We start from the raw sequence: 27,836 nt of genomic DNA, 5'->3' as shown, positions 1-27,836 counted from the left end.
ATTTCTGTCCTGCAACACTGAGAGGAGGATGGAAGAGATTAAAAGAATGGACAAAAGAGGAGGTGGGGCTGAATGGACATAGGTTTTAAATGCCTGATGATCTTCATCCAGTTTGATGAGAACTGTTTCTTCAGTCAGGAGCAAGAGGGAATGGCATTGTGAGGTTCAGCCTAAGCTGTGTCAGCGAAACTGTGGAAGAAAAGCACAAAGCTTCAGGAAACTGAAAATCAATATATCCAGGCAATGAAAGCATTTTTATTACAAAGAACCAAAAGGTGTCACACAACAAAAGGTTTGCTGAAAATGGAAAAGAGGAAAGTGTAAGGCGTCAGCTTTCCCAAGTAAAAAATAAATTGCAGTTACAAAGAGACAATACAATATACTTTGTGCAGGATAAGAAGGTCTTGCCTTCAAGGAGTTAGAAGGGGTGAAACCTCCAACACTGGAAGGCATCTTCCACTGGCTTTTCTTGTGGAGACTATTTTTGTGTTGCTCCTCTGTTCCTATTCTGCTTCCTACATAAAGGTAGGAAGCTGGTAGGCTCATTTAATAAAGTCTCATTTAATACAGAAAGGAGTCTTTTCCCTGAGATTTTTTGACCTGAACAGACACAACAGTGGAGATAAAATTGAGGCAGAGAGAGCTGAAGATATCCATGGGGGTCTGTGGTGGAACTGGGACTAGGTGTGCTGAAAATATCCCACAGTTACAGACCTCTGCCTGCTTTTCCTGATCCCCACTGCAAGGGTAGGTAAGATCTCTGGACCTAAAGCATAGTTTCTATCCCACAAGCCATCCTGGATTACTGAAGTAATCTGTCTGACCTTGCAGAAATAATCAGACACAATGGGAAGTCTGACAAGTACTTGCCACAGGGTCAGAAGGTACAGAGTTGCTGGTTTTTTTTAACTGGTTGACCCTGATATGAAACAAGTTCAGCAGACAGCGTGGCCTCAGCATGGCTGCTGCTGCTACAGATTCCATGTTCCTGGTGTTGGGCACAAGCAGCAGGATGGCAGAATTGTCTTGAGGTGAGACAAGAGGTGCAACAAGATCATCTCCACTCCTGCGGTGGATTGACCTTGTCTGGCTGACAGGTGCCCACCAAGCTGCTCTCTCACTCCTTCTTTTCAGCAGTTCAAGGAGAGAAAGTGAGATAAAAAATTAATGGGTTGAGACAAAGGTAGGTAATTGATCCCAGCCAGATCCAGGATGATCCCCAAGGACCCTGTAGGCAGGTTGTTCTCATCTTAGCTATTTCTTCCCCTTCTCACAACAGTGCCAATTTCCAACTATTCTCATTTCCAGACGTTTCTTCTGAAATACAGCTGTGCACCCTCCCAGCTGAGTAGTTCAGGAATGCCCTAAACATTCATTAGACTAACCCAAAGATTAAGCAAGCAATTTAGCAAAGATTAAACAAGTGATTACTTTGATGTTTCTCACTGATTTGATCTCTCCCTGTGCTCAGTCAGCAGCTCCTCAGCACCCCGAGCAGTCCCATCTTCATCTTTGGGCATGAAATGTTTTGAGCAGGCTGTGCAGACAAATTAGTAGGTCTCTTATTGCAGAAATCTGTATTATCTTCATTTTTCTCAGAATGTCATCTGTACAGAGCTGTAAAATCAATGACCTTTGTGCAAGGTTTGTGTTGAAATTAATGTTACTGTTGTTATTTCTTCCTTCTCAAAGTGGTTGTTTGTTCCACAGTCTAAATTGGATTTTTAATTCTGATCTCTCACTATGAAAATACATTGTTCATTCTGCTGTGAATGCTCTTTCTTGAACTGAAATACTCTTCTTGAAGGAGTGGTTTCTGGAGCCACAGGTCTTGAACTGTTTTAAAGTAGAAGAGGATAAATTGATGATATAATGAGTCTTCCTAATATCTGATTTCCATAGTTTGATGAATTTCAATATAGAATGTTACATTAATATTATATAAAGAAGTGATTTGCAGGCAGATTAAGTGGTTGACACAGGTACTAAATAATAAAAGCATATAAATTAAATTCAAACACACAATTAATTACAAGATTAATCTGTTCTTATCTTGTTCCATGATATCTCTCAAGTATTCCTGCATATTCATAATCATGTTAGTTGAGCTTGAAATTATTTTTTGATAAATATATAAATATATAACCTTAACATGATACTGATGATATTCTGTACCTCATGTAGTGGCACAGTGCACACAGATGAAGTGTGATACTTCCCAACAATGAAAACTGTAAAAAAAATAGTGTCTGGGTCTCAGATTGCTGTCCTGTTTGAAGGGCCCTATACTGCCCACCTGTGCATGCAGTAAGAAAGCTGTAGCAGCAATGTGGCATGATTTGATACCAAAATGTTCTCATTGACTGCCACTGTTTTGTTCAGATAATTTCCCCTGTAAGGCCCTCTGATGTCTGCCCAGGCACTTGGCCTAGTAATCAGACTTAGGGAGCAATGGAAAATATTCACTAGGAGAAGAATCATCCTCATCAGTTTCATTTGAACATTTGAAGGGCCATTGTCCTGCCAAATTTGTGTTTGGTTGGTAAAGATTGTTTGCAGGTGCAAAAATGTTTTCTATCATGTCCTTTAGGTTCTTTACAGCCCTGCATGTCCCTTGTCAGATAATCCCTTCCACACATAAATGAAGCAGTGCACGTTGCTCAACAGCAACAATTGAGTTATCTGCAGTCATGTGCAGGATGGCCCACATGAACATAAGCACTTAGCCCAGCTGTGCACTCTGTGTGATGGGTGTGTCACTTGATTCCCTTCTGCAGCTATAAGAGTTTTTCTCTCTGGCTTTTCTCAACTTATTTCTTACTAGGAAGAATAAAAAGCCATCAGTGGGGAACATGCTGCATATCATTACAGTGAAATCCAATATAATGGCTAACTTAATTCCAAAAGGCAAGGAAACAGAGAGCTATGACTGGGATTTTGTCCTTCAGTTATAACTACAGCCTCAGATGCCTTTCAGAAGGGTGATTTCTGCAGAGCAAATGTTATTGAGTAACATGGAAATTCTTCCTAATCTTTTTAATGCTAATGATAGGTTTATGCATGTATTTTTGCAACAGTAGCAGTCTAAAGCCTTAAAGCAAAGTGTCACAAATGTCATGCTTGCACAGAATATGATTTCATCCCTGATTTTTCCTCACATTTTCAACTGTCAGATTGACCCCCTGCACTCTGTGCTGCAAGCACAGATGTGAATCACACTGGGAGGGGAAATAAAATCAACTTGCCAGCTGAAGGTTGTGACCACACTTGTATATGTCTGGGAGGCAAAAGATCCTCTGGTTCTCCTGGGTCAGGGTGTGTTTTGGCGTGCTGTTGTGTTGTGTATGGGAAGGAGATGGCACATCAGCTGCACACACTGAGGAAACCCTCAGTGGCCTGGTTACAGCCTGCTCATTGCCTTTGCATGATTCTACAGTTCAGTGCTGGCAAGGCAAAATTGTGCCCACTCAGAAAATCTTTTACATTACTGACTTTTTCTTTTTTTGCATATCTGAAATTTAGATGCTACTGTTGTGAAGAAATTGCAATAAAGCAACCTGGAAGGCAGGGAGGAATGTTCTGGCAAATGTCACTTGGTTTATTTCCTTCAAGAGGACTTTACAGCTCATGTTTTTTTCACAGTTTTCATTTTAATTTAAGTGATTCATCACTCTCCTTCTTTAGGTCATTAGTGACTTTGGTCATACATTCATCCCTGCATCAGGTTCCTGTAAGCCAGGAATTTCTCTGTCTTGACTCTCAAAATCTGCAGCTGGCGACTTCCCAGACCACTTACAGTTTATTTATTTTTATTTATTTCAAACTCCTTGCAGTTCTGAATTCTAATAAAACAGGAAAAATTAGATCAGTGGCTTTATGTTTTTTCAGCTGAGCCTGCCCCATCATTGTGTGTCAGGTCTGCAGTAAATTTACAGTGTTGACAGAGGCAGCCGTGCAGTTTCACTAAATTGAGAGGAAGGGAGAGATTTATCTTGGAGCCTAAGGGTAGAGCCGTAAACCAGAACCACCACACTCATTCCTAAAAGTGAAGAAAGTCCATTCCAAAAGAATGGACTTTTCATTTAGCAAGAGTTGAATTTTGACCAGTTGTAATTTCCGCTTATAATGTTTTTTTAAATTTTTGAATTGTAAACAGAATGCAGAAGAATACAGCTGCAGAAGTTTGGACCTCTTGTTTAGTGTTGGCTGAGTAATGATTTTAGCACTGCTGAGTACTGAACAAACAGCAAAAGCAAGGAAAAGGAGAAGTACTTGCATTCCACCTCTCTGTAAGACTGGTTTTGCTGTGCCCCCTTTCACCAAGTGCTTCCTTTCCTGCAAGACCCTTCTGTATCTTAGAAGTAGGAAGGCAGAGAGGACCTGTGAGGGCACCCCTGGGTTATTGCTGAATCAATTCTGGGCACCCAACTCAAAATGCCTTAGAGAGGGACTTTGCTTTCAGAAAGGACCGGTAGCAGACAGAGAAGAAAACTCAACACTTTTCAATCCTGCGAGTGGGGCACTCACAATTGATCCAGCTGGGCCAGGAAGGGTATTGTCTGCTGAAACCCATCATGACTGTGGCCCTGGGCTAGTTACTGACCCAAACCAGGAATTCACTTTCCAGCTGTGCCTCTGCAATGTCTCTAGAGCCAGAGCACAAACTTCTCGACCAGAGGGCGACACCCAGCTCAGTAAAGCAGCCAAACTCTTAAATTGATTGCCTAAGTGGTTTCAGCATATTCTGCATCCTGTGGTCTATCACCCACTAGATTAGTGGTAGATCTATTGAGGGTGTTTTCTGTTTCGTCATAATGAAGTTTTGCCACCCTGAAACTCAGTATGCAAGTTTCACATTCAAGAACAGGATAGAGAAAGACATTCACACAAAGGGGGAAAATTCCGGCCTCTGTGCATTAAAGAACTGTGGGGGGGGGAAAAAGTGTAAAACTTTCATGTCCTTGTGTTTGTCATAATATCCATGAACAAGCAACTTTGGGCATTACTCCCGCTTGAGAGGTTGCAGAATGAGGTAGCAGCAATACAACCCACACATGGGAAAAAGCAAAAGAAGGTCAGAGCCTTAAAGAGCTGAAGTTAGGATGAGCCACAGGCACATGAGCATCTCTCCTTTGAAGCAGGTGGAGATTTGGAAAAGTGTGCTGTCCTTGATGAAATGCTAATGTGGGTATCCTTTGTCTTTCTGTACCAGGGGTGCTATCAAGAGGCCAATATTCAGGGCCCAATTTAAGGACATTTTTCTTAAGGTTTCTTTTACATGCTTCAAGCATATAGATTATGGAGTAGAAACTCACTGTAAAAACAATGCAAACTTATGGGAATTGCATATGCCTACCTGGGGAGAAAATGTCGTCCACAGAAGCAGAGTTTTTTAATTCTGCAACAATTTTCAAGAGTTGCAGAGAAAAAAAAATAAGTTCTTTGTTCTGAAGTTTTAAATGTAGTTAGTTTTACCCAAGAAAAATATTTTGCATAATCCAGACAGATAAATTTGATTTTTAAATTAAATATTTATAATAGATATTAAGTGCTCTCTAGAATGAAAAATCAATGTTATTTATTTTGCAAATGCACTGATATTAAAAAAAAATATATACCTCTTGTAATAATTGAGTTAGTAGCTTTAGTTCTCCAAAAGCCAGCCATGATATTCATAGAGGCATTTTTGCATTTCCAATATAACACCTTTTTTTTTTTGACCTCCAGTTTTACAAGTAAGCTATAATTTTTGTAGTTGCCTAATTGTAGATGAACAGTCAGTGCACACATTTGCATTTGCTTGGAGTTATGAATTTTATGGGGACAGAAATTCATAAACAAATTTTGCCGCTTTCGGGAGCACCAGAAAAACCTGAAATCATCCATCATCCTGACTCACATACGTACTGTTTTCTAGGAACTCCAAGCCCATACTTCTGTGTTTCTGACAACACTGAATTAAGTCACAGTAGCATCTATCACTTGAGGAATCTTGAGTCATATGAACTTGTTTTCCATCAGACTGTTCAATCAAGATTGGCTTATCAGTGGCAGGAGTATAGCAGGAGCTGTAATGCTTTTCATCTCCTCCTTTATCAACTGTCTCTCAATAGCTGTAAGAGTCCATAAACCCCCATCACTTTAAACTGTATTAGCACTGTACAGTAATGGCAAGAGAGCAGTAAGAAGTGATGTTGAACTACTTTGGGCACTGGTGAGCTATTTTTCTTGATGCTGGGAATCATCCAGGTCTATTACTGTAGGCTTTCAGCTCCTCTGAGAAAACTGGGAGCTGATGATGATCTTAACTGAACTGAAACTTTATAACTCGTTCTCATATTATCTAAAGATATTCGTCACTGTATTTATAATGTCCTGAGCCTTAGGCGTAAAAACCACTGCAAGTGAGATGAGCTAATGCAATTTGACAGTGAATTTCTTTTCTACAAGAGACAGAGAGCCATCAGTCCTTCCACATCCTCATTACTTTCAACATCTAAAAGCTCAGACTGGTGCGTTTGGAAGAGAGTAAAGATAACTATCTATCTCAAAACCACATCTGTTTGTGTGCTTTATTCTTGAATGATAAAAATAACTGATCAGCAGCCCAATGACTGCCTCAATTTCATTGGCAAAAATGTGGTATTTTCAGTGGTTGTCACATGGATTTCTAGCTTGAGAAATTACAGCTCACTCTTAATACATAATTGAGTCTCTTACTCTATTTCTAAGACTGGAAATATCGCTTTTGAATTAATTTTTGGATAATGATGGAAGAAGTTAGTATTTCAAAAGTACCATATTCAGCAGTTGGTGTTTATAACTAGTTTTGTAAGCTCTTGTATGGAAAGGCAATTCTGTCACTTATTATTCCAATCTAGATCAAATATTTACATATTTATTTATTTATTTATTTCTATATCTTAGTTTCTCTAGTCCTACTTGGCTAGACAGTGAACTTTATAAAAATTCATGGACTGCAGCTAGCTTCAGTCAATTTATTTGACTAAAATAACCTGAAATACAATTCTTTTATCTCCTGGCCATCCATAACTATACTTTTGATTTCATCACAAAGATTGAAATATTTGCAGTCTATTCAATATAGGCTGAGAAGCTGCCAAGAACTGTATGTGGAGAGACCATCATTCTTAAAGAGAAAAAGCCTCTAGGGCTCCAAATCTCATGATTTTTACCTGAAAAGGAACCAGGAAGTTACTGATTGGAAGACAGATGGCTGTTTCAAAACCTGGTCATGTTTTTAGGATAAGCATGTTTTATTTTCTTTGTTAGCTCACTGGTAGGGTGAAGATGACTGTAAGCAAATTGCACCAACACACACACCCCCATGCCTCCAATTGGCTTGTAAGGATTTAGCACTGGACTCCATCAAGATAATACCATGGAAGTTTTGTCACCATACTTTCCTTTGCTATCTTTAAACATATATCTTATTCAACAATAATGATTAAAAAAGCAGTGCCTTCTTTGCACTTAGAGTCAGTGCAGCAGATATCTCAGCAGTATATAGTTAACTATTATTTGCAGGGATATGTTTTATCTGTGAAAGAATAGTCTTTAAAAAAGATTCCAGTAAATTCCAGTTGCTAAAGTGTTGTAAGACACAATAACTATGACCATGTTTGTGTGTGAAGTTGGGGTTATAAGCATATGGCAAATTAAACCCATTTTCAAGAATTGCTGTAACTGGCAATATATAAGAATTGGGAATTTCATTAGGTAAAAGCTCATCTTACAAAACTGCTTCAGAAACTCCCAAGGCTTGCTAAATGTGATTCTGCTTTGTTTTCATCCAGTGTCAACATTCTTGGCTGGTCCCTCAAGCTATCACAGAAAAGCAGCAGAGCCTGAGTCTGTCACAGCTTTGAGGCAGATGTACCTACACCTTGATTTTAAGTGATATCCCCAAAAGGCTCTTAAAATCAAGCCCAGTTGTATTTGAATACAAATTAGAACCTTAATGTCTTGAATAGAAAAACCTCAAAGCAACTAAGAAAGCCAGTAAGCAAGGGATAAGAAACTTGGGCAGCTCTCCCCATGCCCAGGGTGTCCTTCCAGCCAAGGCAGTGGCTGCTGGGGCTTCTTCAGCTCCTGGGGAGTGCTGTCTGTCTGTCCAGGTCTGGCTGTCCCTCCACTGCCCCTCACGCTGTCCCTTGGTTGCTGCAATGAGGTGCTGGGCCTGCTGGGGAAAGAAGCTGTGGAGCTTGATCCAGAGCTGCAGGGCAAGTGACAAGTTGCTGGGGAGCTGGCAAGAGAGGATGATGAGAACAAGGAGGTGCAGAGCTCCCCTCCTACCCCCGGCTTATGGCACAGAGAATTTCTTTTGGGCCTCAGTGGGAGCTTGAAGTAGTCTGCAACTCACTGTGTGGAAAACTCGCCCTTTGTGCTGAGATCAAATATAAAGCCTGTACATCACAATAAAGATTTCACAATAATGACTCAGTAGCAATTAAGTGATGGATAGGCTTGGTGTTGCATAGGTTTCTCTCTCTGATTTGTCAGTTAATATTAGTGTATTTTAATGCAGTGTGCCTTTAGTTGGGCTCCAGACTTTGGTATTTCACTGTTCAGCAATGGCGTGATATATGAAAATATTTTACATCAGTTTGTTCTTCCTTGCCAGAAATATTAAAAGTGTCTTTTATTTAGACCCACAAATCCACTGTATTTTCTTGAGATGTCATCTAGAATGATTGCAGAGGATGTAGACTGTGGGAGTAGGTGACCAATAGAATACCATGGCACATCAGCCAATGATGTTATTGTCGATATATGTGTTGGGTGATGTGGTTGCTATTAGTGCTGTGAACATTTAGCTATAGAGTACTGGGGCTGCTTCTGTAAATTGCTCTAAAGCACTGTGCAGCAGCTTTGATGCATTAACTGAAGATACTTGCTGCAATCCTTAGTTTATTGAGATGGGCAGAGAGGAGGGAAGGGTTGTATGTGCCAACTTGTAGAATTTCTCTCCTGTGTAACAGGCATGTCAGAATAAGGGGAAAATAAGAAAAGACAAGTTTCCATGCAAAATTAGTGTAGAATCTTGTTCTCTAGATGCAATCAATTTCAGAGCAACGCAGGACTAATAGGAGACTTTCATATGCTTCAAAGCTATTAGAAAATCTGCAGCTTTAGCTTTCAGAGAGAGCTCAGTTGATTGTCCAGAACAAATCTTGTTAATTTATTCTTTCACAAGCTGCCTGTGTCAGTGTTAAGTGTGAACCACAAAATATGGAAGTAATGTCCGTGTCCTCATTAAGCAGCGATTCAAGTGGGGGCTGGTGTGGGAGCTTGGGAACTCAGCTGCAGTGGAAATTGTGACATTCCATGCTGGTGATGGCAGTTAGTATTTGTGATTTTGGCATGTCCTGTTCCTGGGCTTTCTATGGTAATACGCATCAACATTTCTACCAGATAAGTAGAATTTTAAAACAAGATTCTATATGCACCTGTAAACATTTAAATAAACTTGACTGGATTCCTACAGGATACAGGGGCATAACTTCAGCTTACTTTGAATCAGTGTGAAGTTTTTAAGACCTTGTTTTATTTCTCCTCACGCTTTTATAGAAACACAGTAAAATGCACTCAAGTGAAGAAGCTTGGCAGCATCACAGTGCTGTGACAGACATCATCAGCTTCCCTATGGCATAGCAGTCGTCAGTCTCTGAATGAAGTGTATCTGCTTTTTCATTTTTTAAATACACTCTTGGAACATTTGGAGTGGTAACTTTGTGTTGCGGTCATTACTGCCCTGGAGAAAGCACGATCCTGCCTGCGGGCCCTTTCCAGCAGTGCTGTAAAGCAGCCTTTGCAGATGTATTCCTCTAGTGAAATTTTGGCTCAGGAAACAGACTGCCAATCTCTTGTCTGCTGGAGCCTGTGGCGTGCTGGAGGATTAACACACCTCATGCTAGAGATTAAAAGTAGTGGTAGCCTCTGTTCTTTACCATCTGAGATACTCTAAAACTGATGCAGTGGGGACTTACTAGCGGAAAGATACCAAATAAAGTGCAAGAGAGAGGAGGGAAAGCAGTTAAATTAAACTGACATGGAGAGTGCTTTAAAACAGGATTTAGTGTCAATTAAATAGGCTTGAATGTTTAAATCACTTGACCACCCTCTGCACATCATTGATTCTCCAGCACACAGGAGCTGTGATTGTGTGGCTCCTTCTCAATGTTGCACTGCCTTGATTTTGTGTTGTGGAGAGTTTTGTGTTTCTATGTTCTGGGGAGGATATGGGATTTAACCAGTCTAGTATTCAGAGCTAAATATTTTAATAAAATACTTAATAATATATATAAATATTTTAATTCAGAACTTAATATTTTAACTTTATGTAGAATAATTACAGAATAACCTGCAGATAGCTGTTTAGTACACTTTATTGCACCAGTGTGTATGTGCAAGGAACCAAGCACTAGCTCCAGAGTTCTTTGATATGAGAATGTCTGCCTTCAGAAGTTTGGCTTTGTCATGGCTGATAAAGGAGACACTCAAGTGACAGAAATTTCCATAAGCCTGGAGGAACAAGTTAAAAGGATGCACAGCAGCTACCAGCCCAGACATTTAAACAGAATTAAATGGCTTCCAACATCAAGATGAGGCTTTGTCTTCTGGCTCCACTTCCAAAGAGACAATAAAGAAGTATTTTTAAAATTCTGTTAGTATGCTGTGAAAAACGTACTTAGCAACATGACACCTGGAGATTTAGGAGTAATTCTGACCTACTTCTCACCTAAAAATACCAGTCTGATCCTAGGTTAATGGTTGGACTAAATGACCTTCTCCAGCCTAAATGATTCAATGATTCTATGCATTTATGAGATCAAAGCTTAACTACAAGCTGAAGATCTTTCCCTGTTTTAACTTGGTTTGAAAAAGTACTGTTGGTGTTGCTGAGGGAAAAACGGGATTTTTGAAGAATTGCTTTGTTTTGATTTAAATAGAATACAAGTAGAGAAATAGAATAGCACTCAGCTAAAGAGAAATTGGATCCTGAAACCCTCACTTTTATAAAGCTTTTTGTGCTGAGACTCTCTTTTAGGTGTACTGTTTGAAGGCCATCAAACTACACAGCCTTTTTTCAAGATATGAATGAATGTTGCATCCTCAGTGAATGAATGTGCTGCTGAAGCCAGCACGATAGACCAAAAAGCTTAGGGAAGAAATCATCCTTTGTGCCATCTCCTGAGTGGTGGAGCGCATGAAAAGCAACTCAGAAAGTGTTGCAGATAGAAGCCATGTTGCATATTTCAACAGTATTATGATTTTTGGGAAGATACTTATGAGTGCCAGAGATGACAGCACTGAGTTAGTGTCTTTTTCTTTGTCTAAAGGAAATAGTAGGTTTTCCACAGCCATTGAAATCTTCTTTTCAGTGTTTGCTTGCTGCTGCTTCTTAAAAAGAATGGTATGTTATTATTCTTATCCAGGTATTAAAGGCTCAGGAGTTAAGACTCTTGTATTATTTGATCACTGTTTGCAGGGAAAAAAAAAATTGAATACAGTCAATGTTACTAGCATTTGCATTTTTTGTAAAATTCAGGTATCTTACATTGGTTATTAGGTTTATAAAAAAATGTCTTTTTCTATATTGCCACTGACATTGTCACCAATTTAAATAATATAAGATTTGTTTCCACTTTTCTGTTTGGACAGAGATGAGTTGTTCTCTTACATTCAGCCAAGGCAAAAATTAGCATTTTATTGACCTTGTGATTTGCTTTCTCTTACTTACTTTTCATTTCATTACTGTTTTCCATGATAATGGTTAGTTAGTCAGGGCCTACAGTGGTGAGAGAAGGGGAGGACACAGAATCTTCTGTGCCACTGCTTGTCATTCATGTCCGTAATGGGCATGTTACTAGGTGTGGCAGGAGAGTTTAATGTGGGCATGAAGAGGTAAATTTTGTAAAACAGATCACCTTTGCTTCAAGTCTGAGCATTTAATGGGCACTTGAATTAGATCTGCTTAAACATCTAACATGCTACTCTTTGCACTGATGAAATAAGAGTAAAAGATTTGTATCTTTCTGTGTCATCCATCAACTGTGAAATGTTTAACTAAGTCCTGACTGGAAGAGAAGCAAAACAGCTTGACTTCAGAATGAGTTTTCTTACATAATTAGAAATACCAAATGTGTGCAAAAATCAGAGACCAGCAGTAAGTATGTACTCAGTATCATTTCTGTAGTCAGTGTTTTGAAAGACAGCAATTGGTGGTACTGCTTGCACTTGGACTGCCACAAAGTAGTTTTCTACATTTTTTGCATTCAGTTTTTTTCTAAAAGACAATTTTTACTCAAAAGCGCTTTCAAATTACAGAGTTTATACAGATTCAGCCTTTACTTACAGACTTGGAGGTGTTTAGGTTCACAGCCTTGATTTTTTTGTCCATGAACTGAACTCCAATTACCCTTTGTGTTCATTGATGACTTCAATTATGCAATAGCAAGTGGATTTTTGGACACATTTTGAAATTGACAGAAGACATAGAGAGGTATTCTCAATGACTTTTCAGGAATAAGACCATAAAATTTGAATTACCTTCTTGTTTAAAAGTTTATGAAATGTAAAATCCAGAGGCTGAGGGCAGGCTGTGTGTATGTATGTATGCTGTAGACCTTGACTCCTTGACTCTTTAGGAAAACTGTCACTTGTAGATATGGTTGAATGACTTGGCAAAGAACCAACTATGAAAAACTGTGGTTGTTTTATAAATAGCAAAATAGCAATGAGAGAATCAAAACATACACCAGAGAGGGCTACAGCTGTCAAATACAGCTTTGAAATTTACCTGGTGTTTTTCAGGTTTTTTTAGTTGGATTTTTAATGATAATGTCAGTGCAGACTGGTCAGGCCTGGTGACGCACCTGAATATAGAGAGCTGAGCTAGAAAATATGCCTTTTGTAAGACCTTATCAAACTTGCTACCAGGCAGAAAAAATGTAATGATTAGTGTGGTTCCCAACAGCTCACAGCCCTAGGGAGCAAGAAATATGTTATTGTAAGAATCCTTTCCTGAGAGAGGGTGTGTTTAGCTTTATGTAAATCTAAGCAGGATCCAAGATGCTTCTCTTCAGAGCAGGTGCAGTCCCCCAGTGAATGTAATACAACTTTCACTCACAGGCACAGCCAAAATACAGGGACACACCTGCATTTCATGTAAAGCCAGGAGCCGATTTGCAAACATCTAATTTACTAAGAAAATGGAACTACAGAAATGGCAGTAGGCAAGAGGACAACCCTGCATGAAGCTTAATTACAGAATGATGTAGGAGACAATATCCAGCTAAATGAAGAACTGTAAACAAGGGTGCAAGATTAATATGTGGATTTAAATTGCAGTCAGTACTCAAATTTCCTATTCCACGTCAACAGCAGAGCAGGTAACAACAGGAGCTGAGGATCAGTAGTGTAGGCAGCATCTGCATCATGGTCTTAGATGTCACCTCTGTCGAGTGTGTTTGTTTCCCTTGGTTGTGTTTCACAGTAGAGTGAGTAATGTGAAGGCAGAGGTAGCAGTAGTAGAGTCTTACTTGCTGCTTATGCAGCAGTCTCCCATCAAAACACAGGGTTTAGCACAATAGAGTTTGTTCTTTACTCTGTGTGTCAGGCTGTTTGTCAGCGAGGTATGTTAGCTGAATATGAGTACCCAGCCTCCCGTGCTTTCCAGTGTCTCTTTGGTTAAATCACGCCATGACTGACACCACGACACATTAGTGGGAGGATTGTTTATGAGAAAAAGGGAAACGAGCTTGACACTTGAGTTTACCAAGTTGTGGGAGCACAGATGCTCATCACTGCCAAACACACAGAGCCGAGGTCAGGGAAATCTGTCAGGGAAAGCAAAGCAGCCTTGAAGCAATATTTTTTTTAACTGTCTGGCAGAGAACACACATGAAATAGTGTTATAGCTGAGCAGGGTGCTGCCCTCCTTCCTCTACTCCCTTAGGATTGCCTAGTTCCCTTTCCTCATTGCAGGCTCCAATGAGACATTGCAGAACATGCTTCTCTCCTTCATACCTTCCCCAGGGAGCTCAGCCCCTCTTTTCTGGGGACTGGTGACAGCAGCAGTAGCAGTGAGCAGGGCTCAGACCAGATGTCCCCTTTGGATGCTCTTTTGCTCTCCCTGGCATTGTTTTTGCTTGCTTCTCTACCAGACCAACACTTTTTGCATTTCATTCTTCTGGGAAGGTATAGCTGTAGAGCAGACCTGGTCAGCATGAGAATGATGACACAGGGGGGACCTGGAAAAATTCTTAAGGGTAATTTAAAAAATACAGATATTTCTGTGTTGTGGGCATGGGAGATCCTGTGCCAGAATTTGGAAAAGGAAGATTGTTTAGACTCAGTTGGTCTGTGTGGTTTGATAATAAAGTCTACAAGAAGAGTAAAAGAGATGCAGGTATTTGGAGGAAAAAAAATCTTTCAGATGTAACAGTTTCTGCAGTAAAGAGAATTTTATAGGAAGACAGAGATCATGCACAAATGAAGAGAGTGTTTGAAGCTTGTGGGGAAGGAGAATGGGATTGTAATAGGAGAATGCAGAAGATACTGGAGATGAAAAATAAGAAAAACAGATTAAAGCAAAAAGCCTAACCAGAAAGTATATTTCTAACAACCAGAAGGAGACAGGAAGGGGAAAATTGCAATCTCCTGTTCCCATCAAGCAGAAGAGAAAGTAAGCACTTGGAAAGGTGAAACAAAATGTAAATATATTTATCCAGAGTAGATGGAATAATAGTTTATATGATAAAATGTATATTCATCTTGATGATGAAACATGATCCTTTATCTTCTTTTTCTCTTTGGCTGCTAAGTCCTGAAAGCTCTGTTTCCCACTGTGTCTGAATGATAACCCTGGGTCTTTCTTTTAAGGAGGATGCTCAAAGGAAGCAGTTCTGTGTTTTGGTTGATTTAAACTATCATTTATCCTTTGTGAAATGTGAAATGCAAAATTAAATGGTAGGGATGTGCCATCTGCTGTTGTTTAATATGTGAATAAGAGCTACTATGTTGGCACAATGTTTATGCTCATGATAAGAGCAGGAATAATGGAAATGTTATGTTGGCTATACCCAGCAGGTCCCCTCGTTGACTGAAGCATCATGTTTCTTCCATGTCCCAGAAATGCTGAATGTGATTCCTGGAGGAGGATGAGCATTTCCTCCTTAGTGAGGAGGCTGAGTGTTTTATGTCTGTTATTCTCATTCCTTTCAGGGATCTCTTGCTGTCTGTGGCACTTGGCCAGGTACTCTCCCTCCTTATCTGTGGCATTGGTCTCACAAGCAAGTATCTCTCAGAAGACTTCCATGCCAACACACCTGTTTTCCAGAGCTTCCTCAATTATATCCTTCTGTTCTTGGTCTACACGACAACACTAGCCGTCAGACAAGGTGAGTGGCTCTCTGAAACTGTTTTATAGAAAGCAGTGGGGATAAAGGCTTCTGCAGAGCAACAACAAGCAATATGATTTAGACACATATACCACTAGCATTTGTTCCATATTTACATTACCTAGAAATACGTATTGGATAAACTGAAAAAAACACCAACAAATCTTCATTAGCAAAGAATGAAGCATTAGATCTCAAGGACTGGGGTGCTACCTGAAAGCTAAAGTAAACATCAGTACTTTTGAATTCTGGTTGTTCTTGCCTTGCTGGGAAATACTTTAGGTGTGCTTTACATCTTACATAGACTGAGGAGAGCTCAGGTGCAAGCAAAGAAGAGCTTGCTAGTTCTAGGTGCTGATTATGGCAATTCAGTAGTTCACTTACTAGACAGAAAGAAATAGCAGCCAACTTTTAGTTATTGGGAAGTAGGAGATGAAGGGAGAGATTTTGGGTGCTCTCTCTCTATGGGGGCAGCTTTGGGCAGAGCAGCTCCATGGCCCTGTCACTGCTTTGCCATGGGCCTGTGTAACCAATCTGACCTCCAAAATGAGAAATGCATTACATTATGCAGTATGCTTTGGTACTGTTTATCTAATGATGCTCTCTTTGACAGTCTGTATTTTTTTATGAGGGGTTGTGCCTTTCCTGCATATCCCTTCCCTTCTTTGAGATTTCATTTCTAGATGAGGTGTGGGAAGTGAATGCATTTAAGTACATTTCTCAGCCACTCTTCCTTTTTGGAATAATTTTATTTATTCACCTTCACAGAACACGTAGATTAGAAGCTAAATAAAAGAGAAAAAATATCATGTGTTCTCTTGACATAAGGAGGGTAGGGCTCTGTGGAGGATAACAACTATAAAATGTATTAGGCTGTGGTACATTTATCAGCATACTGAAAAGCTCATGTTTTCTTACAGGAACAATGATTTTTGAATTGGTCTTTGATCTTTTAAGGGAACAACCCTGAAGCTTAAGTTCTTCACTCGTTGTACAGTCTTGTGATACAATGCTAAAAGTGTTCCAAAGCAGCAAGGACTTAATTTCTATGCAAAAATGAACAGTCAAAAAAATACTTCTGTACTCCAGCACAAATCACTTAAGCATATTACAACATAAGTTTTATAAACATTGGTCCCCACTGGCATTTTGCAGAGGTGCTAAAAGCCAATGTGCAAAGGAAATGTTGATTCTTATATAAGGAGAGATTGCTCAGGCACTGTTTCACTGTCTTGGTATTTCAGTTTGTGTAGGGGGAAACATCACCACATACTTTACTCTGCCAAAGGTTTAAAATGTGTTATTAGTAGCAGCTTTCTGGAGAACTGTGTTAAAAAATAATTATTCTGAGTGTAGGATTGCCTAGATGTTCACAAGTTCTGTCCCAGAAATGTCCTCCTCTGGACTGATTTAGATACTGTGGAAGGCAAGTCCCTATATGGACTCTTAAACAGATTTTACTTTTTTGAAAATGCTTGTGAGAGGGTATCCCCATATAGATACTGCATTCTGCTGTGCATTACAGAGGCTAATTTGGAATAAGGTTTGATGTCTGGTGTATATTGACATCTAAAAATGCTATCAAACACTCTGCATTATTCATATATAAATAAGTATTAAAAAGGTACTTTATAAATATTTTTCTGACTCTGTTTAAAAATATAGTGGTGGGCTAGAGGGAGTTTGTCAGAAGTATCTGCTGTGCCAATATGATAGGTTTGGGAACTAAGTGGTAAAGGGTTAGGAATATGTGTAAAATGTTTTCTGGACAAGCGAGGAGGGCTGGAATAGGTGTTTGAAAAAGCCTGTGGTTGATTACGGACCACACAAACAACTAGAGCACATGTCAAGGATACCAATGGAATTGTCTGGAAAAGGAGCTGTAAAAAAAACCCCCAAAAAGATGGTTTCATCCAAAAAAACCGAAAATAAAATTGGCTACAGAAGCTATGAAAGCAGTGATCCAGGCATTCATCATAACATTCCTGCTGGATGGTACAGCACTACACAGCCTATTTATTTACTCAGCATTTAATGTTGCCAGCTGACTGAGCCTGACATTGTCTTTTTGCTTGTGTTTTTATTCAAATCCATTATCTGTGTTTGTTCCATTAAGGCAGTTTCTCTAGCAGCTCTAATCATGTGGCTTCATTAATAGATGGAAATCACATAATAATATTAATGATGATTCTGTTCTGAGTGCTGACATCATCAAAAAACTTTTTTTTCAAGTATGGTTCTTCTCTATAAAAGAATGAAAAGTTTTTAAATCATTCTCTTTCTCCTTCAGAAATCAAGCCATCATAAATTGATTTGTAGTAAAAAGTAATTGCATCCCTTTGTCTTTTTCTTTCCTTGCTTTGTTAATTCCTGGGATTTTTGCAGAAATGTAGCATTTAAGGAGGTGTCACTTGGGGTAGCCAAAAAAACGCTGAATTCACTCTAGGACTGAAAGCTATAATTTCCTCAAGACATAAAGAGTTCCTCTTTCTGTAGAGGCTTGTTCCAAAATTTGATTTACTCTGGATGCCCTTGGACTTAGCTGTCCCTCGCTGTTCTTATATGCTCCCTGAGTGATAATGAAAAGGCAGAATTTGCACTGGTCTCTGAAAATCATCATTAGCAGATGATTAAAGCTCCTGAGCTTTTCTGACTAAAGCCCTCTGCAGTGAATGCTCAGCTTCCAGCAGCTAAAGTTAGCCCAGCATCAGCAGTGTCCGCTACATTTTTATATTGAGTTGAGATTGTTTTCCAAGATAATTTTACCACAGCGCTTGCCCTAATGGATACATAGATTAGGATTGTCAGTTTGCATGAATCAACATGTCATCAGATAGTGGAGAGACACAGTCCTGCAGGTGTCAGAATCTCTGAAATTTTAAAACTTCATTTCCATGTTAAAAAAAAAAAAACGCAAAAAAACCCCAACAAAACAAAACCCAAAACCCAAATCTAAATCTCCAAAAAAGAGGCGTTTCAAGGAGTAAAAGTAGACTTAATAGTTTTAAGCAGTGAAGTTCATGTAAGTAAGGCTTTTCCTCATCATTGCAACTTTGTTCTCATGACCAAAATAAAAAGTGACAAAAACATTGAAGGAGATCTGATCTTTTCAGATTTTCATATGGGCCTTAAAACATGGGTACCACTCAGGAACAGGTCATGAAAAAGTGGAAGAATTTGTCTAAACTTGGATTTTTTTGATGAAAATAAATCTGCCAAACATTTAACAGGTAATGAGGTCATTCTCAGTTCCTTCTCTTGAGGTAGCTTCCTCTCACGCCTGTTGTTTTCACAGCCAGAACTTGTGTTTGTCCATGGTAACACCTCTGAGAAGGTTTTAACACATATTATCTCACCTCAGTCTCCTCGTTAGCAGAGGGAAATGCTTGACAAAGGCATGTAGGGATACTTCCCTATATCCTCTGGGTCCTATGTCATTATTACTGGAGGAAAAGAAAAACCTTGGCTATCAGTGAGAAAAGCCTCAAGTGGGTGAAATGGAGCTGTGAGGGATAGAGCTGGTGGAGATTAGTTTTAGCACCTTAAAAAGCAGGAAGTGGGAAATTGTCCATAGTGGACCAGAAGGTGTTAATTGCTAACAGCCAACATGGGAGCAAGCCTCAGCAGCTTGCCACCAAAAATAAATTACTTCTTAAAGCCACGTCACATATGCTACAAATGAAAACAACACATCTACTAGACATCATTAAAAACAGAAAAAGAACCCGAAACTGCTATTTTTTTGTTATTCTGGAAAACAAGAAATGAGGGAGCCATGGAAGTGTCTTTTGAGCAGACGGGAACCACAAAGCCTTGAGGGCCAGATTCTGTGTGAGTAGGGCTCCACACTGCAAGTTGAGCCTTGCATTTTAGAGCAACAAGTTACTGAGTATTTTCAGCCCACCAGTACTAAGAGATGGCAATAATCTCCTAGTTCAGAAACATTTTTTATGAATCTCTGGATGTCTGGATGAATCCTGCTTCTAGGTCAAGTGATGAGGTTATATCATCTGTCAATAGAAATAGAGTTTTCCCTACAGTAACTGTAATGTCTTAGATTTGATACATAATTAAAGGTGATCTGTGCCCCTGAGTAAGCCAGAGAGTCCTGTGAGACTAGTAAGACTGCAGACCTCTTACTGGCATATCATTTTTTTAAGCATTTCTATCTCAGAGTGGTTTATGCCATTAATATCTCAGCCGTATGTAATTTCCTGATGTGTCTGCTATCCAAGTATGTATTTCTATTTAGATAATGGCACTCCTCCCCAGTATCACTCCTACTTCACCAAAGTTGACCAAAACCAGCTAATTGAAGGAAGGAACTGCTATATAGGAGTTGGTTTTTTTTGTTCGCTGCGGTGCTTGTCAGCTATTTATTGAATGATTGAAAGGGTAAATGTCTCTTTTTACTTAATTCCATTCTAGTAGTAAATGTATATTAATACAAAGCTAGGATTATATACTTAACTTAGGTAGACATAACAGAATTTCTTTTAATCCAACACCTTTTTTTGTCAATTGTCAGTAAGAACAATCTTGTTTGTCTGGGAAACAAAGAAAGTATATTACTTAAACTGATCAAACTATATTAGATATCATGTACTTTGGACAATATATGTTGTACCATTGAGATTAAATGTCTTCTGGAAAGGCATTGATCCTGTCAGAATTTCCTCTCCACTGAGGATGGCAGGGAGTGATTTTGATTAGAAAAGATCCATTTCATCACTGTTCAGCTTCCTAAGCATGCTCATGCCACTGATGTAAAACAAAGAGCTTGGTATCCCTCCAGTCAAATAAAATGTTCAAAGCTGCAGCCAAGTAGCTTTATTGCTCTATCTAGCTGTGATAGAAGGAGTCCTTGGATTCTCAAGGCAACAGCTCAGCCCACACACTGGCCTGCAAACACGTGGCAGACATAGCCAGAAGATGTGACATTGTCCTTGAAGCACAGGGAAGGGCAAGTCCAGCTGGCTCGTCTCTTCCATTTGACAAAGGTATGTAGAGATAGGATGGGGGGAAATGGCTTTAAACTGGAAGTAGGTTTAGATGCCCTATCCCTGGAAGTGTTCCAGGCTAGGTTGGATGGGGGTCTGAGCAACCTGGTGTAGTGGAAGGGTCCTTGCTCATGGCAGGGGTGTTGGAACTGGACGGTCTTCATGGTCTTTTCCAGCCCAAACCATTCTGTGATTCTATGATTCTCACAGCCCTCCCAGTGCAGGGGGCCGTGATCATTCTGCATTGTAAAAATGAACACAGCAGCAAATGTGGCTTGGAACCAGTGAAAAATAATGACCTTCAGGTCTTTGGTATTCTCGTAGCAGTGCTGCAGAATCTCCCTGCTGTGTTACACATTGCTGTCTGCAATGTACTTTCTCCTAATTACTCTGGGCTTCTAATTAGGATGCCAAACCGTGTGGGATATGTTTATTATGAGAATGGTCAGCCAAATAGTCCCTTTGTTTGGGATCTGAAGAGCCCTTTTCATATTCAGAGGGAATTCTATACTTTAGGAGAAATGAAACTAGAATGCTGCCTATTTACAGACACTTCAAATTGCAGAGAACTTTTTTTGTAATGTGCAATTTTCAGTTTTGGATAGCATGCTCAGAAGAACAAGGATTATGATACGTTATGTATTTGGGATTTGCCTATCATATCATGGACACCACAGCAAGCTAGCTGGAAAAAAAACCAGTGTGACTAGAGCCAGATTTCTGTTCAGTTCTATTTACATAATAATTGTGTTTGAATTTTCATTCTGCTTCCAATTGAGTTTTTAAAATTTCCTGCTACAAAATGTTGACTGCTGCTGCTGCTGAATGAGCTTTCGTTATTTTACTCTGTAGGTGATAACAATTCAGTGAGGTGTCAAACTTTTCAGGTATGTAAAGTTTTCATACAGAAACTTGCAATTTTTTTTCTTTATGATAGTTGCTCTAAACATCGAATTTCCCTTCCCAGTCCAGTGAAGTCATCTTGCATTGTTAGCCATAATGCTAAAACAGATGCAATTTCAGCATAGTATGATTATTCCACATAGCTGGAGAGGACGGGTTAAAAAAAAAAAAGAAAAGACCATGTTGGGGATACAAAGGCAGGGTTAAAACCAATAGACTTGACCTCTGTCTTTTGTTCTGATTTGTTTGGCTATTCCTAGCAGAGATGTTGGATGGTATTTTTTAATCCTCAGGGTTTTTTTTTTCACTTTCAGCTGTTCTTGTTACACTGACCAGCAAACAGATGCTTTCTGCTTTGGCCCTGCTGCTCCTTTCCACCCACACAAAGGACCAGGCATCTCAGGGCTTTGTCAATTTTCATTTCCATCATGTGTGCTTTGCTTTGCCAGCTGTTTAACAAGGTACAAATAAACACTTAGAGAGAGGAATCCTGGCCCCAAACATAGGGCAAATAAAATGGCAGGAAAAGGCTCAAAAAGCCCCTCTGCTTTTTCTCTCTAGAGTTATTTCTCTCAATAAGGTGCTCCTGGTCGTTAGGTAAGCACTTGCTGTACAAACCCACAGCATGCATCGTGTGTTACAAAATATCTTTCTTTTTTTAAACCCAGCCAAAGCAGCACGTTATATGCTCCTGCATGGTATCATTGGAGTAAATCATGTACATCCCATGGCACATACAAACTGAAAATTGGAAAGCATTGTTCCTCTAGGATGGAGGTGGCAGCAGTTAAGCTTGAGCACAGTATGTCCTGGTTTAATGATGCAATCACTAATACAATCACGATAACCCCAAAGCAATAAAGGCCTGCCCTAATCAAGCATCCGTGCTGTAGCATTCTCTGCAGTAGTGTCCCTTGATCCCTGATGCAGCTCGTTCAACCCTGAGACACCTCTTGTTACTAGGTTGCTTTCAAAATAGCTTTGGTGCTTAAGGAAGCATCCTTTGTGCCATCAGGAACAAAAGCTGCAAGAGTGCATTGTGTGAAAGGATAGGAACACCTAATTTTTCCCGTGCTTGGTGATGCAGACAAGAGCACAGGGGAAAAAAGAGATTTCTCTAACCATTCTCTTGACCTAAATGAGGTAATGGGAGTTCTTGTCCATATAGAAAATGAATTTGTTCTGAAGTTGCACTAGGGATACCTCTCCTTGTAAAAAAGTCCCTGGAAGATTCAAATCAGGCAGTTCAGATCACTCTCACTTTGGGAAGCTCAGACCTGGTTATCTTTCTGGCTGCCAAGTTTATGCCCTCAGCCAGTACCTTCCAGACACAGCATTCAGATTTGCACCATGGTTCAAAGACTGGTGCATATTTTATGAGAGCAAACCTTACAGGCACTGAGTGCAGCGAGCGTGAAAGGGATGCTGAGCTTGAGGCTGGCCAAAGTCCTGGGTGATGAAGCATGTTTGCATCAAGATGCTGCATCATTGCTGTGAGGCAATGTCTATGCTGAGTATACTACTTGAGAAAAAGGCAGTTTTGCCCTGGAGGTAAATGTACATTCATTTTAGGAGCATTTAGCCAGCTGTGGCCATTTTATGCCAGTAAGTCCATAAATAGAAACCACAGATGCAATAAAATGGGAAGCATTGCAGTTACTCAGCTCGCAGCTGCAAAATCACAGGTAGCTAGTGAAATTCAGCAGAATCAAAAAATCATCACAATGTGGCATTTCATGCTGTCATGCTTTTCTTGGTGATGCCAGCACCTAAGTCTGAGAGGCAAATCTGCAACATATATTTGCAAGCATTTATCTTTGGATAAGGATTTAGATTTTGTTGCTGAGCCTGGAAAGCTCCCTCCCTGCCTACTTTTCCAGGAGCCCTGCCAGTACTTCGAAGACAATGCCAATCTGAGCACAAGGCTGTGAGTTCCTGTTTGAGACAATAAACCTCATCACTAGAAGGATGAGTGGGCAGGCTCGAGGAAGCTCTGAGGAAGCGCAGTTTGTACCTACCCCTCATGCATCTTGCAGCTTGAGTTTTGTCTCCATCTCTGCAGATGCCACTACGTGTATTTTGTACCACAGGCTCAAACAGAGGCACAGATGTTGTTGGTGAAAGAATCAAGACTTTTGAGCAGGTAGAAAGCAAGGTAGCACGGCCTTGGAAGTGCTGAGATACCGTGGCCGTGAGCATAGATTGAGCTTTGAAACTTACTCCACAGTATCAGGGTGTTGCAGAGGGGTGAATGTTGTTCTCAGTAATTTTATTTGAGGGTAATGAAGCTCTCTATGTAGCCCAGATTGCCTCACAGTATGTCAAATAATAAATTGTCTCATAAGGATGTGAGCTGAATCACAAACACTTGATTTTTTGGTAGAATGAAGGGATAACTGTCCTTTGTAGAGGTAGTATATGTGTCTGGCTCTTGTTAATACATAAACATCTCAAGTACTGTTTGCAAAACCAACCATCCCTTCCCACTTCAATGAGGGAAGTTAATGGTTCTGATAAAATAGTGCACCCTTGATCCTACAGCTGTAAGCAGAATGCAGGGGTTGTCTCTGCCTCTTCATGCAGTATCGGTATTTTCCTGTGATTTATGGAATATTTAAACATTCATCAAGCCAAAGAGCTAGCCAGGCTAGCAGGATCCACATTCAGCACACGTAGCTCCAGCGTTCATGTGGGAGATCTGAAGTGTGGTTACAAGATGATAACTGCATTGCCTGAAGGAGATAAGTCCCGCTCTGCCAGAATGGTGCTTTGTATGTAATTAGTGTAAAAATTCCGAGGAATGGAGTTTATCCTTGCCATCGTCTTTCTCATTAAAAAGGAATCATAATGAAAGAACAAAGCAGTCCCTGCAGTGAATTGAATTGACTTCCTAAGTTTTCATTAAATCAAAGGCTCAATAGCTTCCCATTTTGCAGAGCCCACTTGTAAACTGTACACAAGACTTGCAGTAAAGTCCCTGTGAAGATCACATCCTTTCTGAAGATTTGGAAGTACTACCTTTTCTAAAACAAGGACTATAAGACAGCATGAATCAAGGGAATAAAATGTTATGCCAGTAGGATAAAGCTGTATTCTCAACTTATTCTTCTGCCTCACACTTAATACTTAGTCCTAACACAAGCAGTGATTTTGTCTTCTTTCATGTCCCTTACTACCAAGGTAATACATATATTTATTTTTACAACTAAATACATCTTTGAGGCAAAAATGTACAAATATCCTGTAAGTTTATCTACCACTTTATAAGCATTTTTCCTTTGTGTTTAGCTGAACTGTTAGCTACTGGCATCTGGTCGTCTTGCATTCCTGTTACATTTCTGGATGATAGTGCTATAATAATAATTGCAGCTTCATCTGAAAGAATGTTTATAAATGTAGCACTCAACATTCAAGTTGCAGTTGTGCTGTCTCTCCCTTCTGCTCCTGAGCTGCCAAGCACAGGTCACAGGACACCAGGTCACTTCTGGAAGGTGCTCAGGATGCAGGGACCTGGGGACTCACCTCTTAGTCCCTTTGGCTGTAACACTGCTCACAAACCTTGGGGATGCTCTAGACCAAATTCACTGCAGAACAGAGCAGCTCAAGGTCATTAGCAACCAACTCTGTTAGAACCTCCCCCTACATTATCTTTCCTGATTTAACATTAAAGAGAAAAGGATAAGGATAATATATGCTGTCTGTCAGCCTCCTCCATTTCTTGCACACATTTCCCTGATGAGAGGAGGGAGCTTTGAGGTAAAGGTGGGAGCTTTGCTGACAGCAGTAGTGAGTGCTCCAAGTACACAGGGGAGGGAGAGGCCATGTGCATGTCTCAAAGGAGCACTTACCCCTTAGTTTTCAGTTTTAGCACAGTGACAGTCAATTCATAGGGATATTTTTGTAACTATTGCAGAAATATAGCAAATAAGGTTTCAAAGGAAAATTATGCATCTGTGCCTTGTCTGAGTTAAATATTAATGAACTTGCTCCTGTGCAGCTACTAGAATGCTTGCACAATATCACTTGTCCATGCTGCTCTGATTATCTGTGTGTGATCTGATACTTGGTTTTGTTTTGCCTAATGCTAAAGGAGGTTTTAATAGCCCAGAGTAGAAGTGAACTGTCACTATTTTAATCAAATGGATCTGCAGTGATTTGCATCATTGATGGCATAAGGGAGGGAGTGTCGTGTTCATCAACATAAATTTTGATATATGCTGTTTGTTTTCACTGCTAGTTGGAATCTTTGGTTTGAATGTGCTTTCAATTGTCCTATTAAGATTTCAACAGCTTGGTGTAGAAAAAGAGCAACTAGTGCCCTTATTTATTAAATTTGGCATGTAAAAGATTTGTTTTCATTTAAAAGGACCTAAGGTGGTTTATATTGATGGAGTTTTTCCATGCACACACATGTGTACATATAAAAAATCCCAAAGTATGTATTTTTGGTAGAATTCATTTTTAAAATTATTTTGTATTGCTTATCATCTGAAGATACTAGAATGTCATGTTTTCCTGAGCTAGGCTTCATGCTCAATTGGGCAGGCACATGATAAGAAAAAGCCGCAGCATGACTAGGAACATGGCAACTTGCCAGTTGCCAAGCTTTCCATGGGTAAACCAAGTCACCAGTGAGCTCTTCCCAGCCATGGATGTGAATTCCAGAATGCATGGATGCTGGTGAAGGACCCTATGGAATCTTTTCCAAAAGTGTGCTGAAACTAAACTGGGTTAAATTTTGTCTTAAGACAAAATGTCTTGTGTTAAGATTGTATTCCAAAGCTGAAGAGTGCATCAAAAAAACTTGAAGGATTCCAATGAATGTCTGATGCTCTCATGACTGAGTCAAACCTGATGTAGAAATGTTTTTTGTGAGCTGGTCCCTGCTAAAGCTGGAGATAAGAGGTCTGCATGAACTTGGTTGTTGAGTCAGGTGGCCAGCAGTCGCTGGGTTGAGATGATTGGGTTGAGTGATTTCTAAGAAAACCAAGTAGCTCAGGGTGTGGTAGGCTGGCAGGAGCTGAAGTTACAGAAGCAGCCTCACAGTAGGAAGTCTGAGTGAATTTTAAGTGGATGTTGGACATGTTGTGTGAGGAACCACAGCATGTCAGATGGACAAGGTGGAGAAACCCTGCCAAGGACCAAGCACGTTGCATCAAAAAAGCATGTGCCCTGGTGTTTTAGTTCCTCTTTCAATGATAGCACGATTGGCACACGCCACTGTCACATCCCAAGTGCCATGTTCCTCTTCCCACTGGTGTTTTACACCTGTGGCAGACTGCCTCTCTCTGTGGGAAAGCGCTCTACTGAGGATCTGCAGGGAAAGTAATAATCACTAGAAGTTACCGAGCAGAAAGAGGACTCAAACTTTCACATTTCTGCCCACTGCAGCTGTAACACTGAAATTGCATGGACAATAATACTTGGGAATGCTGGTGAGTCTGCAGTTCATGATTGTCTGAGGTCTGTCACTCAAACCCACCTACTTTTTCTCTGTGGAATGGAGTATTAGAAATGTGGGAATACCGCCACTTTTCATTTAGCAAGGGTATTGGATGTGTTTCTTCTATTGTTGTTTGCCTAGAAAATATAAAGTAGTCTGTTTTTATCAGAAGACTATTTCTCTGAAGCATGGAGTAAAATAAAACCAGTAAAAAAGAAAGTAGGGTTCTTTTTTCTTTGAAGGATATGGCACACTGCAGAAAAGAAATGTGTTGCTGCTTCAAGGTGAGAGTACTCAAGTCATATCTCAGAACAACCTGCCCTTAAGAAGACAAATTATGGGGGTATTTACAATAGTATTTCTTGCCAGTAATATAATGACTACTCGATAGAATCCTTTTTTAAAATAGAGAGCACACTCACCAAGATCTTTTCGGGAGCCTGTTGAAATAAACATAAAATGCAAGGCAACACAGAAGTTTGGGCATGTATACATAACTATATGTATGTTTATACAACGTAGAAACGTATCTTTTTTTATTAGCAAAAGTATTTTCTATCAATGAAAGTGTGTGATTGCAAGGAAGAGTTCCCAGAGTGTCTGTGGAAGAGTTGCTCTGTTGCTATGCCTTGATCATAGAAACATTTTTAGCAGGGCTGACTCTTTTCATACATAGGCTGTATTTCAGTGTCTCTGTCTATAAGGATTGTATCCATGCCTAAATCTGAATGAAGACATGTCATCTTTATGGCTGATTAATCTCTCCTTAAAACCATCTTTGTAAAAACAATCTTGATTTAAAAGCAAGGTACTTGTTTCAGTTGTCAAGCAGTGAAGACAGTGATAGTCCTCTTTGTAGAGAAAGGAGGGAGTATAAAATGTAGAGGTGCTGTGTCAACGAACTTGTATGGAAAAGCACAAGGTGTGAAATTTCTATCAATAAGTATTTTTAAGCATGTGTACACTCCAAGTATTTAAAAAATAATTTCTAAGTATGTGCACCAGAAATTCAAACTTAAACAGTCAAATAAGCCCAAGCCAACTGCAACAAGAAGGAAAATCCCA

At 39.8% G+C, this 27,836-nt stretch overlaps 1 protein-coding gene across 1 annotated transcript in view; it reads left to right on the top strand.

Annotated features, from left to right (window-relative positions):
• The window catches only part of SLC35F1 (solute carrier family 35 member F1), a 230,400-nt gene that overhangs the window by 117,335 nt on the left and 85,229 nt on the right, over nucleotides 1–27,836 (top strand). Inside the window, exon 2 of the mRNA XM_054280219.1 lies at nucleotides 15,250–15,425. Within this exon, the coding sequence (XP_054136194.1) occupies nucleotides 15,250–15,425 (176 nt within the window). The remainder of the gene's footprint in view (nucleotides 1–15,249; nucleotides 15,426–27,836) is intronic.

The sequence above is a fragment of the Melozone crissalis genome, unplaced genomic scaffold (genome assembly GCF_028551555.1).
Source record: "Melozone crissalis strain CALT ecotype California unplaced genomic scaffold, PUWL_Pcris_2 ptg000027l_1, whole genome shotgun sequence".
NCBI classification, from domain to species: Eukaryota; Metazoa; Chordata; class Aves; order Passeriformes; family Passerellidae; genus Melozone; species Melozone crissalis.
Note: the sequence above shows the minus strand (reverse complement) of the source record. Positions and strands in the feature narration are given on the sequence as shown.